This window comes from Hevea brasiliensis, chromosome 15 (assembly GCF_030052815.1).
Source record: "Hevea brasiliensis isolate MT/VB/25A 57/8 chromosome 15, ASM3005281v1, whole genome shotgun sequence".
Taxonomy (NCBI): Eukaryota; Viridiplantae; Streptophyta; class Magnoliopsida; order Malpighiales; family Euphorbiaceae; genus Hevea; species Hevea brasiliensis.
In genome coordinates this window covers 59,475,454-59,492,057 of record NC_079507.1, presented here as the reverse complement: position 1 = coordinate 59,492,057, position 16,604 = coordinate 59,475,454, and the positions used below count along the sequence as shown (strand labels likewise).

General features: G+C 29.5%; 2 protein-coding genes across 2 annotated transcripts; one reads left to right on the top strand and one right to left on the bottom strand.

The window, feature by feature from the left end:
- Positions 1 to 792: 792 nt before the first annotated feature.
- LOC110640584 (actin-interacting protein 1-2) lies at positions 793 to 4,549 on the bottom strand. Its single transcript, XM_058137125.1, is given in 12 exon segments — positions 793 to 1,085; positions 1,139 to 1,297; positions 1,300 to 1,364; positions 1,367 to 1,566; positions 2,047 to 2,203; positions 2,206 to 2,467; positions 3,008 to 3,091; positions 3,093 to 3,171; positions 3,345 to 3,506; positions 4,027 to 4,138; positions 4,141 to 4,335; positions 4,338 to 4,549. Coding segments are annotated over 12 exon segments (1,698 nt in total). The 5' UTR covers positions 4,417 to 4,549; the 3' UTR covers positions 793 to 941.
- Positions 4,550 to 7,364: 2,815 nt separating this feature from the next.
- On the top strand, positions 7,365 to 11,020 carry LOC110640616 (multicopper oxidase LPR1). The gene is made up of 3 exons (XM_021791986.2): positions 7,365 to 7,699; positions 9,167 to 10,624; positions 10,738 to 11,020. Exons 1-3 carry the CDS (start codon positions 7,490 to 7,492, stop codon positions 10,789 to 10,791), a joined length of 1,722 nt encoding a protein of 573 aa, XP_021647678.2. The 5' UTR covers positions 7,365 to 7,489; the 3' UTR covers positions 10,792 to 11,020.
- The last annotated feature ends 5,584 nt before the right edge of the window (positions 11,021 to 16,604 follow it).

Sequence of the window (16,604 nt, the reverse complement as noted above, 5' to 3'; positions counted from 1 at the left end):
AGATAACGCAAGGTACCAATCAAGGTGATCTGGGGAAAAAAATTAGAATAGAGTGCTCTGCCAAGACAATCCCGCCAATGTTGCATGTGGACAATTGAAATGGTAAAACCAAAATTGTGAAACCTTGCTGGTTCAACCGGAAAAATGAGGAACCTGACCTATGGCTGTCCCAAGTTACCCTTAAAACCTAGAAATTATGAAATCCAATCAAAACCTAATGACCTAATTGGATAGCCAATGACCCAACATGGATTACATAGGTAGGACGAGTTTTAGTAACTTTTTTTTTGGTTAATTTTTTCAAAATTATTATTATTTTTTTATATATATAAAAATGGTCATCACTATTTAAAAGACACATGGAACCATTTACAGGGCAAAAAATATAAAATGATTCTATTTTATAAATTTTGACGTCTCGGACGCAATGACATTGTCTGTTTCTTCAAAAGACAACTATAAACCCTCGATAGTGCAAGTTTATTACAAGTGTTTTTCGATAGTTAACTTTTAGAAATAATTATTCCCTAAAATTAAGTAATATTAATTGGATTCTAAGACAAATTAGATAGTTTGATTAAATATTAAAAAAAAACATATTTCTGATATACAAACTAATACACTAAAATTATTTTTATTAATTTAATATACTAATATTGATTTATTTAATTTAATATTAATATATTTAACATTAATTTACAAAAATATTAATTGCATAATATAAATCCAATATTTATTGAATAGCATATAATATGACATAATATAAATTTAATATATTAATATTAAGAAAAATAACTTAATATATCACTATTAATTTATAAAAATTATTATTTGGACAACATAAATTCAACATTTATGAATAACATACTGGTTTAACCCCAATTGAACAATAAACCTTTAATCCTATGTCTTCATAGCTTGGGTAAGACATATGCCCTAAATCAAGCCACATGGTATTGGAGGATGAAGCAACTTAAATATTCATTTACACGGCCATGGCTCACAATTCTCAACTCCTGTTGCAGCATGTATGCTTGCTTTAAAGACAGTATGATTAGCAAGAGCATACATGTAGCTATAAATTCCTGCGTAAAAACTAAAAGTGCAAGTGATAACCCATTTTCTGAGGCTAGCTTACCTCCTTGGAGACATGATCCCAAACAACAACTTCACGATTTATATCGGCTGAGGCAAACATGGAGAAATCTGGCAAATATCGTATTACACTGATTGCACCTCTATGCTTCTCCAGGACTGCTGCTTCAGTAAGATTATCGCCAGAAACCGAATATATATGTGCAACTTACCATCTTGGCCACCCACAATTGCTTCATTTCCATCGGGTGCAATAACAGATGCCGTCAAGTAAATCCAAGGCTGATGTTTGACACTACTTTCAGACCTTTAAGCAAGGCAACTCCTGAATCAGTTGAAACCAAGACTAGTCCGGGGGAATCAATGGCAAGGCTCAATTCCTTAGGCTGACTGCCAATATTAACCTGCTCTGCTGCTCCACATTCATCCCCATTTAGAGGAACTCTCTGAACCTGAGGTGAATGAAACAAAAATTAATACGCTATAGTTTGATGATAATCATCAAATTCTAGAATACACAGAAAATATCTAATGTTAACTCTAAAGTTACTGAAGTGCCAATGAACTTAGCTTTATTATTTTCCTTTTTGCCCTTTAAGGTTGTGGATCATATTTGAGTTTCCCTATTTTCTAATGTGATGCAAGTAAGGCAACCTTAAGAACTGTCATATTTCTTTGACTAAATTTTTTAGAGTTGTCAAACTAGTAAAAAAAGGTCATCTATGCAGTGACTGCGTCTTACACGTCACCATTAAAGATTATCCACTGTTTTGAGGACCAAACAAAAAACTTCAAAAAACGCAGTGCATAATATCCATGGATGTCACAATTGAACACATCAAATCAGAAAGAAAAAAATTTTGACACTTTTTGGTGTAATGAGCATTTGAAAAACCAAATACTTCCACATCCTTTCATTTAGTAATAATAATTAATCTGCCATAACTTAACTAGTTGTCAAATCCAGATGTAATAACCTCTTGTTCAACAGCTACTAAACGTTTAACTAAAGCATTATCTTTCCTCTCTAGTCTACCCTTGTACCCATGACCTTGAGTCCACTTAAAAATGTGTCCATCATAGCTGTTTGTCAGAACCAACTTTGGACACCCTGGACAGCTGTTAATGCATTGACATTTTTCATGCGTCCAGAAAAAGATACAGGAGCTTTATCAAGATCACTAGCAGAAAATAAGTGAATTGTGCCACCAAGGGAAACAATAACAAGATGATGATTTTGCCAATGACATCCAACCAGCATATCATCAACTCCACCAGAAGCAGGAAATGCCAAAGTTTTTATCACATTCCCACAACCATTCTCAGAAATTTCCCATATCTTTGCGGTCTTGTCAGCCGAGACAGTAAGTACCTGAATTTTATGAAACATGGAAAACATTTGGTGAGCAACAAACTGAAACATATGTTTTCTGATACGAGCATTAAATCATAGGGTGTTGATATGTATGTTAGTTAACTAGAAAAGATATTTAAACGCATTATCAATAATAATCACACTTACAACTAATAAGTAACTCCATATTTATGGTTGAACTCATAGCCTTAATAAAGCTTTATATCTAAATTTTAATTGCAGTACTTTTGCCTAACAATATTAAATCCAAGAACAAGATTTTTTACCCAATGCTTTTAATCCACCTAACATGCAAAAAGTCCATACATATTTCTAAGACATTTGACCAACATAGCTAATTTTGTCAACGGAGATGCTTGTGGATGCTTTAGACATTGTATACACTACAAGCAAAAAAACGAACTAAATATTGATATTAACAAATTAAGACCAGTAACAGTTAAATTTGTAATTGATTTTAGCAATATTGGTTTCAACATGGGATGGACCTGAAGCAGCTAGCGATATTTATAAATCAAAACTAAATATGAAGCTCACTTGTTTGCTATCAGGACTCCAACAACTAGCATAGATGCTGGATGTATGACCATCATCCACTGTCTTCCCATCGTATATTATGCCCCTTCTTGTCTGAGCCTACACTAATGCATTTGCTGCCGTCTGGTGAAACTCTAACACAATTGACAAAATTGGAATGCTCCCTGTAGCTGCAAAGCAAAACGCTCATCAGTGATTCTATAACCAATTTTTGGCCAGCTCAAATCACTATTCTCGTATTTTAATAGGGACCCTGAAAGCTCTAATCCAAAACAGATTTTCTTGAGACAAAAATCTATAGTAACAAAAAATTATGCATGCAAATAATTAAAACAACCTGTGGGAGAGCATGAACTTCTAGGGTGGACCTTCATAGAAGTTCACTATGAATTCCTCTCCACAAGTGACAATTCGGAACAGCCTTGTAGGTTTAAATGCACAGCTTAAAACCCGCCGTGAGTGCCCATCAAAATCTCCTACAGTACTGCCTGTATCCCACCTGCAGTGCAACCACATTTGCAAAATCGTATATAGCTGAAAAACCAGTTTTTTGCTAAGAGAGAGCAGCTTATACAAATTTATGAACAAATAAAGGCAATTTTTGGTATGGGTTTCAAATCCAACAGCCTCACCTCAAATTATTGTAGAAAAAAAGGACCAAAAACTAGCTAGAGCAAGTCTTACAGTTTTTTATAAATAAGACAAAAACCAATGTGGATGTGGGACAACACACATACTAGACAGAACAAAATGACAGAATCTAACTCACCCAAAATTAGCTGAGATTTGCCCAAGACCCAAATGTGGGACGAAAATTATCTTCAAATATTAATAAACGGACTAAATTTTCGGCATTAAGATGTCAAATTATGAATATTTTAGCTTAAAAACATCAATTTTTTATTTTTAAACAAAATTAACCAGTCAATTTGGGTGTGAGAATTACTCAACCATTGTAGCTTGAGCTCTCATTAGCCTTACTTTTTGGCGCCAAAGTTACAAAAGAAAAGAGAACTCACATAAAAGCACTGACGAAGGACTTTCCCTTGCCGTCACCGGAAGCAACAATTCTCAACATATCGAGCGACCACTGCTAATCGTCGATCCGACCCGATAGGACACGAAATTCTTGTGCAGCACAAACTCATTATGGGCACCCCAGATCCTCATAGTGCCCGAGACGTCGACAGATGCGATCCACTCACCGTTCGGGGAGTAGCGGGCAACGGTGACAGGGTATCCATGCTCGCCATAGAGGTGGAATTTTAGAGGGTTGTCGAGGTAACGGATTATAACGTATCTCCCATTAGTGTAGAGAATAGAGTTGGTTTGGGATCGCCGGAGATTAGAATTCCTCGACCACGTCCCGTGGAGGGGGCGCATGCCAAAGTTTCTATGAGATCGGCCATTGTGACAGAGAGGGCGAGAGCATTAGAAGAGGAAACTGATGAGCGTTTTTTTTGGCGTCTGTTTCGGTAGTTATTGTGAAGAGACGAGAGAGAAAAAGTGCGGGATTTGAGGTGAGCATTTTTTTTAAACGGGTTGGAGAGTGGAGGTTGTAGAAATGGATTTGGATCGGGTTCTCTCTTATTTGGGTCTCATGAAGGTGCGTCATAGTGGATTTCGGGCTTTAAGCCCAAACTACATTGAATCCCGAGAGGCCCAACCATTTCAAATATCTAAAATAACCAGCATTTTCTAACCATGTTTTTCAGAAGGAAAATAAATAACTTTTAAAAATTTAGAAAAGTCATAGAGATTTAAATTGGCTGATTTGAGTTTTTGTGGTATCGATCATCGCCTCAATTGAATGCCTGAGCTGAAATTAACTCTTCCTCGAATTTAAATATTTAATCACGATGGTTATATTTTATTTTAATTTTATTTTGTTAAATTTTTTTAATTAAATACAAATTGTATATGTTGAATTTTAGAGACTTGACTAATTACTCATGAGATATAACATGATTGTTTCATTAGATAACCCAACTTCCCGTAAAATGCATAGCCCCCCTGCGTACCACTAGAACAGGTGATTTAGAAAATTGAAGCTGATAAGGAAAAAAAAAATGGCCTCACTTTTCTAAGGTCACTGACTAAAAATCAAGATTCCAGTGAACATCGTTAGTGGAAGACTCGTGGGGCGATGTGGATGTGGTCTTTTATTTTATGGCCCTAATATTTTGGCTGTGAATTTAAATTATGTGGAGAAGCTTTCACAAAAATACATGGCAAGGAATAAGAATGACCATTCCAAAAGTACATGTTGTCTTTTAATGTGTTGCGTGGCCTGTTTTCGTTCGTGGGAAATTATTATTTAATTTTTATATTTTAATAAAATTAATTATTTAATTTATATATTTTATTTTTATTAAAATTTTTTATTATTTATATTATTTAAATTACTATTTAATTTTTTATTTTTTTAAAAAATAATTATTTAATTAATATATTTTAAAAAATATTATTATTTAATTTCTTTATTTTAATAAAATTAATTAATTAATTCATATATTTTAAAAAATATTTTCTTAGATAAATATAAAAATTTTGCTATATAGATATTAAATTTAAAAAATATATTTTTTATTATTTAAAAATTAAATAAATTAATTAAATTTTTTGTGTAGACAGCTTTATTATCCAAAAATAAAAATAAAAAGAGAATGAGGGGAAGAAGGGTATAGATGTAGATGAGAAAAAATATAAAGAGAAAAAATAGCGGAGAGAATATTAGAATAGTTTAAGTATAAAAAATAATTATGAAATTAAATAATTAATATAATTAAATTATAAAAATTAATTAATACATTTTTTAAAATATAAAAATTAACTAACTAATTTTACTAAAATAGATAGATTAAATAGTATTTTAACTAGTAATAACTAATAAAAAATTAATAAAAAGTAAAAATAAAATATACAAATTAAATAATACATTTTTTAAAATATAAAAATTAAATAATTAATTTTATTAAATTATGGGACTAGATAAGTAATTTACCCATAATACAATGGGCACTCTAATTGCTGTTGGCTATCACATCCAAGAACTACAAATATCTCTTACATATGAAGTTAATGTTCATTTAGTCTTAAATTTGTTTGAAATAAATAAATTGAAAATACAAATATCACTTGCCCCATTAATCAAACTTTTGTGATATTTTTAAGGGAGGCACATTACAAAAATAGCAATAATAAATGTAAAGTCCATGAATCAGGAAAAAAAAAAAATGTGAAGTTCATGAATCACTACAAAATTAGAGAGTTAAGGGATAAAAATAGGACACCATTCATTTTTTATAGTCCCCTGTAATAGGGAATAAATCTCTAATAAATAAAAAAATATTATGGTCCAATTTTTAAATTTTATTTTATTTATGATAGAATATATATTTATAAAATGTCAAAAATTTAAATTTTAATAATTTATTCACTTTAAAAATTAAGAAATTTTTTATATTTAATTTTAACTGAAATTCAAATTTAGTGCCTATAAAACAACTCTATTTCCATATATCAAAAATAAATAAATGGCAAGAGTAAGCATTAAATATTTGAATATTTAATTATATTTTTATTAATTATATTTATTATTTAGAAATATTTAGTTTGAATACTTTAAAATATATTTTTAATTTATAATTAAATTAAAAATAAATAATTATTTATTTAATAAAATTATTTAAAAATATTTCTTAAATAATATAAATATCATTAAAAATAATTTAATTGATTTAAATTATTAAAAATAATATATAATTAAATAATATAACCGATAAAATGAAAATAATATTAATATTTTTAAAAATTATTAGATAATATGATTTTTTATTTAATTAAAAAATAATTTTAAAATAAATAATAAAAAATTTTATTTATAATTTATAATTTATTTTAAATAAATTTATTAACTTATAAATTAATTAAATATTAATTCATTTTGTACTTTTTCACTTGTAAATAAATTGAATTGATTTATAACTCATACTACAAAAACAGTTATTAAATTTTTTTTATTCTTGGAATCAAGTTTTTCTTTTTTGTCCTTTTTTACTGCTTTCGCCCTTTTTCTGGTATGTGAATCCCAAGGTAAAATTGTACCAATCTCAAATTCACAGCAAGGCAAAAGATGCCATTGTAAAGATGTCATTTTATAGGAGCAGCCGAGCAGGTAGGCAGGCAGGCAGGCAGGCTCTGAAGGGGAAGGACCAGACTAGTCCTTGTTTAAATCTGTCCTTTTCCTTGCTTGTCAAAAAATCTGTCTTTTTCCTTATAGTGCACATGAGACCCACCAATGAAAAACAATACTCTGTTTCACGCTCACCATTGATCCCCTAATTAATTATTATTATCTTTCATTCTCTCTAAAGCTCTCTCACTCTCTATTCCATCGAGAATCATTTCACATTCAATCTCCACTCTCTCCCTTGTCTCTTTCTCTGGCTGGCTGGCTGGCTAGCTACGCCTCTTGTTTCCATGGATAGAGTTCTGGGGTTTCACGTGCCATGTTTAGCTCTGCTTCTGGTGCTTACTACAACATGGGCAGAAGACAGGCTAATAAGTCCATCCCAGTTGGAAATGTTTGTTGACGAGCTTCCAGATATGCCCAGAATCCATGGTTTTGATGTTGTGAATGGTGTTCCCAAACCTAAGCAACTCAGGATTGGCATGTTCAAGAAAGAATGGGTACGTTTTTCATTTTTCCTGTTTTCATTGCATTTTTTCCCCTTTCTTTGTTGGGTTTAATTGGTAACTGGGACACGAATTTAGACAATTAGAATAAAAAAAGCGCCCTTTGTTATGCTTAATTTCCTTCATAATCTGTTGTATAAAACATCCCCTGTCCTGCTGCCAATTACCATATACATGTTAAGATCATTGCTAGGTCACTGCAATTTTTCCATCCATTGCAAGATGGAGGCATTTTTTTTTTTTAAATGATATGAATTGAAATCCCCATGTGTGTGTCTCCAATGATGCTTGGAAACTTGCCCTTTTTGCTTTGCATAGTTCCATTTATTCCTTTTGTATAGGTGGCTACCTTTTTCATTGTTGAAACCATCTTTTTTCAATAACCATATCAGAACAACTTTTGGCTCCATCTAATAATCTATATACAAGATGCTCCTAGCTGGAAGGTCACTATTCACTAGTCGCTGGTGTACCTACAATATTAACTTGCCAGAATTTTGCTGTTTATTTTTTTTTAAGTTGTGTATTTTACCTGCTTGAATTTACATAGTAAAATCATATACTTAATTACTTGAATGATGAAATTTAGCGATCACATCTTGCTGATGGAATGAGTTACTTTCTAATATTGAACAGATTTATATGTATATAATTAGTTTTTATTGAAATTCAAATTTAAAATTTTACCATTATAAATATGACTCAAATATCATTAAATTAAAATTTATTTGTTGTGCACTGCGAAAGCGTGTAAACTACAATAAAACAAAACAAACACATAAAACACTAATATTTAGGTGGTTCACCATCGGATTACATCTACGAACATGTCATCTTTTACTATCAATAATAATAAATTATCATTACAAGCTCAAAATTATACTATCTATCAACCCAATTACACCTAAGAGAACCCACATTATATCAAACTGCCCATAGTAAATATATTAGTTAGTCCCTCTCAGTCTCCTTTAAATATAACTCAATATATTTACTATTACAATATTACACCATAAATGGTGCCTTCAATCTTAGGCCGAAGCCTCTCTTTACTGCAACAGGCAAAAGCCCCTCATAAATGGGTAGAGCCAAATCCACTACAATTGACAAGGTTTTTCTACAATGGGCAACAGCCTCACTCCATGAGCTTAAAGCTACTCTTTTCAATGGACAAAAAATCAAATAACCCTTTCTACAATTTTTTTATTTATAGTGTTAATTCCCTCAATCTTGATTATGAGTTCCACTCAATTTATGAATAACACTAAAATAAGAGTTTTATTTTATATAAAAAATATTTTTCTCACTCAAATTAGAAAAATGTCTTTCTAAATCCTACTAGAACTTTGAATCATAATTCTAACATTATTTATTATCAATTTTATATTTACTAATTCTTTTAAAACTTCTTGATAATTCTGATTAACATATATTAACTTTTGCTGGTGTTTGATTTGTCAGAAATTTCATCGAGACTTGCCTCCAACACCTGTGTTTGCTTACGGCGTATCGAAGAACAATGCAACCGTCCCTGGTCCAACAATTGAGGCAATTCATATCGTTGACACCTACGTGACGTGGGAAAATCACCTTCCTTTGAAACACATACTTCCATGGGATCCAACAATTCCAACTGCCATACCTGCCACAAAGAAGGGTATTCCTACTGTCGTGCACCTCCATGGTAGCATTGGTGAACCCGAGAGCGATGGACATGCAGAGTCATGGTTCACCAATGGATTTGTAGAGAAGGGACCCACTTGGACCAAGAAAACATATCATTACCACAACTTTCAACAACCAGGAAACTTATGGTACCATGATCATGCAATGGGATTGACCAGAGTCAACTTATTAGCTGGCTTAGTTGGAGCCTATATCATTCGCCATCCTGAAGTTGAGGCCCCACTTGGTCTACCTTACGGCGATGAGTTTGATCGGATTTTGATGGTGTTTGATCGGAGCTTTAGTATCAATGGTTCCATATATATGAACTCTACAGGAAATAATCCCTCAATACATCCACAATGGCAGCCCGAGTATTTTGGCGACGCAATTATCGTTAATGGGAAAGCATGGCCACGTATGACTGTACGACGTCGTAAATATAGATTTCGCATTATAAATGCCAGCAATGCTAGATTTTTCAGATTCTTTTTCACCAATGGGCTTGGATTCATCCACGTGGCAGCTGACTCTGTATATCTCGAAGAGCCTGTAGTAACAAATGAAACCCTCCTAGCTCCATCGGAAGTTGCTGACGTGGTTGTTGATTTTTCAACGTCCAAGTCTGACACTGTTATTCTTGCCAATAGTGCAAATTATCCTTTTCCAGATGGTGACCCAGTCAATGAGGCAAATAAAAAGGTGATGAAGTTCATCGTCAAGAAGGATCTAGAGGTAGACCCGTGGAGAGTGCCCAAAAAGTTGATAAAATATCCTTTTCCTAAACTATCCAGTGCATCACAAACTCGATACATCGCCATGTATGAGTACACGAGCGATATTGATGAGCCAACCCATCTTTACATCAACGGTAAAGCTTACGAGGAACCAGTGACTGAGACACCAAAAGAGGGAACCACAGAGGTATGGAACGTAATCAATCTAACGGAGGACAATCATCCGTTGCATATTCATTTGGGATTGTTTGTGGTGATGGATCAAACGGAATTGATCAATATAGATGAGTTTAAAGCTTGCATGTCCAAATTGAATGATGCAATTAAATGCCAAATGGACAAGTATGCACGTGGTAAGAAGTTAGAGGTGCAGGCCCACGAGAAAGGGTGGAAGAACGTGTACAAGATGACGCCCGGATATGTGACAAAGATTGCAGTGAGATTTGGTTACATACACTCGAATGCATCTTATGCATTTGATGCAACTGCAGACCCTGGTTACGTCTACCATTGCCATGTAAGTCCAAGAGGCCTTTTGCCAAATTTTTACTTTTTTTTTTTTTTTGTTTTTTTGATATGATTGCTTGTAAATCGAGAATAGATAGATTTGATAATATGTATTGCTTACAGATATTGGATCATGAAGACAATGTCATGATGCGGCCCTTGAAGATAATCCGTTGAGGAGGCGAACTGAGAACATATTTGATGCTTCAAACGGAGAAGTCCAAAAGCTGAATCAGTAATGTAATACAACAACATAAGAATGGTGTTAAATTTTAGACCTTGTTTGGTAGATTATAATGCAATTTTAGTGTATTACACACATAGATGGATATTGAGGCACATATATATTAAACAAAAGTGTACACAAAAGTAAAATATTCTAATGGGATATGAATGAGTTTTTAAATGGGCTTTCTGGCCCAACACCTAGCGTTTGCCTTATAACCCTCTACCAGGACCAATACTCCTTTGGAAAGCCCAGTAGCCTACAACCGACTCCCTCCTTAGTCCTTGCACTGTATTTGCCAGTATTGTATGTAGAGTCAAATAACTTGCAGGCATGGCCATGGATTTTGATAATTATTTGCATTTTGAATACAGATGAGCAATTTTTTTTAATTAAAAAAAAAAGAACTAATTTAATTTTATTATTTTTTAATAAAATGGTTTAGTTTGATTTTTTTTTATTTAAAGAGTTTAATTTATTCAATTCGATTCAATTTTTAAAAAAAATAATAACTAAACTAAATAATTTATTTTTAAATTAATTGTTATTAATCTTAAATTAGAGTAAAAAATAGCAAATATTACTTCATTTGAATCAGAAATAAACCCAAAAAGCATGCTTAATATGAGCTCAATTTGATAAACTGAATTAAATTGAAATAAAACAATTCAATTTAATTTCCTTTTTAATTATTCACTATAAACTTTAATTTTTTAAAAGAAAAAATATTTTTAAAACAAACCAATCGATACTTACCCTAATTTTAAAAGGAAAATGAGATATGAGAAGAAGAAGGGTAGGTTATTTGATGTGCTATTTTCAGAGACAACACTTTAAAAATGCAAAATCCTTTTATGCAACACAAGAAGTTTACAAGCTACGTTATATGGAATATCGTGAGATTTAAATTCAAATCATAGTTAAAGTTATATTAAAAAATTTTCTTGTAAATTTAAAATTGCATCTAACATCACAACAACCTTCAACTCTCTTCCTTGGAGTGAAACTTCACAGGTCGAATTTTTATGGGTACCCAATCTGATTAAACCTTAATAAGATGTGTTTGAATATTATATAATCAGGTTTGGGATGGGTTTGAGTTTAAAAAATAATTCCCATTGCAAGTTCGGGTTTTATATATTGGGTATCCGTTACCCTAACCCGTTTACATAAATATTTAATTAAATATAAAATATATATTTTTATAATAATATTTATAAATTTTTTATATTTTTTATTTTATATAAAATCGAATTTAAATATTTTATGAAATTATTAAATTTTTAAAATATAAATTATTAATTAAAATAATTTTTTATACAAAATATTAATTAAAATATGTAAAATTAAATGATTTAGGTTTTTTTCGGGTAATAATAATCGAATTCGGGACGAGTTCGGATAGTTAAAAATAAATTTTAAATGAATTTAAGACGATTTTAGATTTTGATAATATTAATTAGATTCGAATTCGAATAGAGTGATTTTCACATGTACTCTATCCGTTATTATCCCTAACCCACGAGCTATGTAGAGTTTACAGAGAGAAAATCCTCTCCAGTAGTTCATCCCTTTTCTTTTCTTGGATTTCACCAAGCTTGGCTTAGGTGAGTTTGCCCTACCATTTGGAGTAGGGGAAGGCATTTGTTTCCTTCGGCTAGGCCTAGGTCACCCTCATCCATAAGAGCAGGTGATGAAAAGATTTTAAACATTATTTTATATATATTGATTCTATTAAAATTTGACCATTAATATTAATTAATCAAAATTTATTGACTTGTTTAAAATTTAATCCAAATTTTTTAATTTTAAAGATAATTATAATATTATTGCCTTCCAACTCATACTCAGTGGTGCAACTATTGTTGTTATTTTTTTTTTTAATGAATGTTGTTTTGAAAATAACAACTGCCAAATGTCAACTTTTTAATTTATTTGTGAAAGATTAAGCAATAGCATTTTGTCAGGCAAAAGCCAATATCAAATCACTAGTGTTTCTCGGTAGGTTTGATGGACCAGAAAACAACAGTGCCTCCTCATCCTCACATCTTTGTCGCCAGCACTGCCCCATTTGGCGACTTTCGTTATAGATAGAAATGACTCTGATATGCTTCAACTTTTAAGTACAATAATTCACCACACACATATATATTGTCTGTGCCCTAATCTTGACTTGTTAAATAATTTAATAATTAAAGACATATTATTCATTTTATAATTTAAATTTTTTATTTCAGTTTTTTAATTTAAAAAATTAATTTTTTATAACAAGATCAAGATTTCATTAATAATAAATAATATTTAATATATTCAAATTAAATATGAATATAAATTTATATAGATGATATAATAATTTAATTTTTAAAATTTTACCAAATCAAGTTCTTATTATCTGAATTAGAAAAGATTAAAACTTGCTATATTGTGGTCCAAAAATAAAATTATAGTTGGTAACGTTGAAAGGAGGCTCTCTTACAAGTCAATACTCACCAGAATACCCTGAGAAAGACATTACATGATGATAACGTAAGACCCACCGCCAAGAAGAGCCAAGCACGGCCAATATGAATATGGATATCCACATAAATTGGCGACATGTTAATATGTACTTTATAAAATTTATTAAAATGTTAGAAATTATATTCAAAAATTATAAAAATTATAAATGTTCATTATTCAAGACAAGGTGCATGTAAATATATATGATAAAAGTTTTCAATTTTTGTATTGCAAAAATGTGATATTGTACTAAAAATGTGATATTCTTTCAATTATTTTTTCTTAATATGTAAAAAATTGTCATATTGATCATTATTTTTGTCTTACTCTTATGTTTATTTCCGCTGCAGATATGCATCCATGTCTACAATAGACACGGCCCAAAATCATTTCAATCTAAAGCCATTCCCAGCTTCTTTTTTTTTTTTTTTTAATTAATGTATTTATTTAATCTCAATTTAATAGAGAACTGTGGAGTTATATTTGATTATTTTTTTTATAAATTTTAATTAGAAAAAAAATTACATGGGTTGAATGATTATTAGTTAGAGTTGGTATGAAAGCAAGATCAGTCACCCTCCCCCACTGATGTTGTGAAATCATTGGACAATCAATTGCAACTTCTTATATATATATTTGTTGTTGGTAGATGCATCTACCCCATCTGAATAATCTTTTTAAATGTGTGTCACAGAAAGCTTAGGTAGAATAAGCAATAGAAATTGCCCATGTTACGTACTGCAATTCCTCCCTAAGCCTAGGACCTAAAAAAAATAATAAAATAAAATCTCAAATCAAATCAGCTTCATTTCTATGGGCTTCAAAGGTTTTGTTTTTATTTATATTTTTAATTTCATTATTTTTATTATTTTTTTTGAATAAAATGCTTTGTTCTAGTGAATGATTAATTAAGAATATATATATATACATACATATTGAAACTTAATATGGCAATTATCCAATTAATTTAATTGATTATAATTTAAATACTCTTATGAAGTCAGACGGATTGATAGAAAATCAACCAAAAATATTGATGATGAATTTCATACTGTTTATATGTCAGAATCCTCAAACAATTTACGATTATTCAAGGCTTATAAATTATACCATATATTAATAATTATTTCATACAGTATATTAAGAATTAATCTGATTTTGTGGTAGGTTTAAGGGAATATCAATTCTTTATGGAAGATAAGTAATATTATTAATTATTATCAGTAATCGAGGACGGGAAGCTCAATACTTTATTGAATTATGTATATATTAATTAATTAATTAATTTCCTTGACTTAATAAATTATTAAAGCCCTTAAACTTTGCGATTTTTTTTTTCAAACTTAAACTTTACTATTTTATGAGTTGTAGATTGGAATATGTTAATTAACCTAATAAGCTTATAATAATGAAAAAGAAAAGGCTTCCTCACCAACATTTCTTTTAAAACCTGTCCACAGACTCACATGTCTATCAAACAGTCCAACATCCTCATCCTTCTCTCTCTCTCTCTATATATATATATATATCCCCACAAATATCAAATTAAATTTAAACTTAAAATTTTATAATTTTAAAGTTATTTAGTTAAAGTTATAATTTTTAATGCAATTAATATAAGTATAATGAATATGCTTTTATATTTAATTATAATAAAATTCATATAAAATTTATTATAATTAAAATAAAATCATTATATTCTAAAAATTATTTTGACAAACCTTATCACATAATTTTATTATAGGTGTCATGTTAAGAGATGGATAGAAGAAAGGTGTTTGTCCCCATTTTGTCCATTTCACTCCAATTATGTTGTCTCCATTAGGTATATAAGGAGATGCATGCTTTGGTTAGTTTCTTAAAATATATATATATATATATTTGTGTGTAAAGTATAATATAAATAGCAAAATTAAAAGTAACTTTTTTTAATATTATAATTGAGAAGCATGTCATATTTGATATTTTTCAAAAACAAAATTACATTTGTAATACATATATATAAGAAATTAAATATCTATGTATAGTGATATATATAATTTTTAGAAATTTCAATTAAATTAAATTGAAAAATCATACTTAAATTTGTAAAAATAGAATAGTTCCGAACCAAATTTATATTTAATGTTTTGATTTAGTTCTTAATCATAATTAATTTAAATCAAATAAAAAAATCGATTTTATATTTTTAAATATATTTTGTAATTTTATTAAAATTAATTATATTTATTGTGTAATTAAGATTGTAATGTATTTGCATGTATGTATAATCTAATTTACCCTTAATTATAAGTGTATATATAATTTAATATTATATTTTGTTTTTCTATTTTTTAACTTATACAAGCGTTAAATCATCTTATAGTCCTTAATTATATGACTATATTACATTTTACTCGTATAATATACTTTTTAATTATTAGTTATATATATATCTTTTAGTCAAAGACTATACTTATAAATATAGGGTAGAATTAATATAATATAATATACTTATTAAGGGCTATATATAATGTATTTTTATATCAATATTGTTATTTTGATGTTAGTACTATCATTTCTATTGGTGTTTTGATGTTAGAAATTTAAATTATTTTTATTTTTTTAAAATAAATATAAGAAATTTTAGGTGAAAGAATTGAGACAGAATTGAAATTAAATTAGAATCAAAATCAAAATGGAATTGAAATTAAAACTAGAATTACATCAAAATTACTTAGAATTAAACCGAAATAATAGAATCAAAGTCTAATTTCAATTTTTTTAAAAAAAATTGGAGATTTAAATTCCATTTTCAATTCTTAAAAAGAACCAAAATCAAAATCAAACAATTTACTTCCACATATAAAGTCTTAGAAACTAAATTCAATTTTAAATTGTAATATATAAAGTGAATTAAAAATTACTTAATTATTACTAAATTAACAAATATGTTTTCCTAAAAAAAAATATTAGCACATCAAAGAAATTATAAACTTATAAAAATGTAATTACTAAAAATAAAATGCTTAATAGAATAGAAGATAATATGCATAACAAAAAGTTATATAAATAATTTAAAAAACAAACCTTCTATATTTTTGGCTTTATCATTGAGTTATGACGAGCTACGAATGTCCTAGCTGACTGTAAAATTATTTCAAAATGGTTACCAAAACTTCAAATTTCATCTATAAAAATTCTTCTCCCTATTAAAAATTCTTAAGCTAATCCAAATGCCGCCCCTCTCTCTCTCTCTATATTTATCGAAGAAATTTGTTAAATA

What these genes read in the sequence shown, in the direction of transcription:
- LOC110640616 (XM_021791986.2), top strand. Translation starts at nt 7,490, where the DNA reads ATGGATAGAGTTCTGGGGTTTCACGTGCCATGTTTAGCTCTGCTTCTG. An exon ending in GCATGTTCAAGAAAGAATGG is followed by an intron (nt 7,700 to 9,166) that starts GTACGTTTTTCA and finishes TTGATTTGTCAG; the next exon opens with AAATTTCATCGAGACTTGCC. An exon ending in GTTACGTCTACCATTGCCAT is followed by an intron (nt 10,625 to 10,737) that starts GTAAGTCCAAGA and finishes TATTGCTTACAG; the next exon opens with ATATTGGATCATGAAGACAA.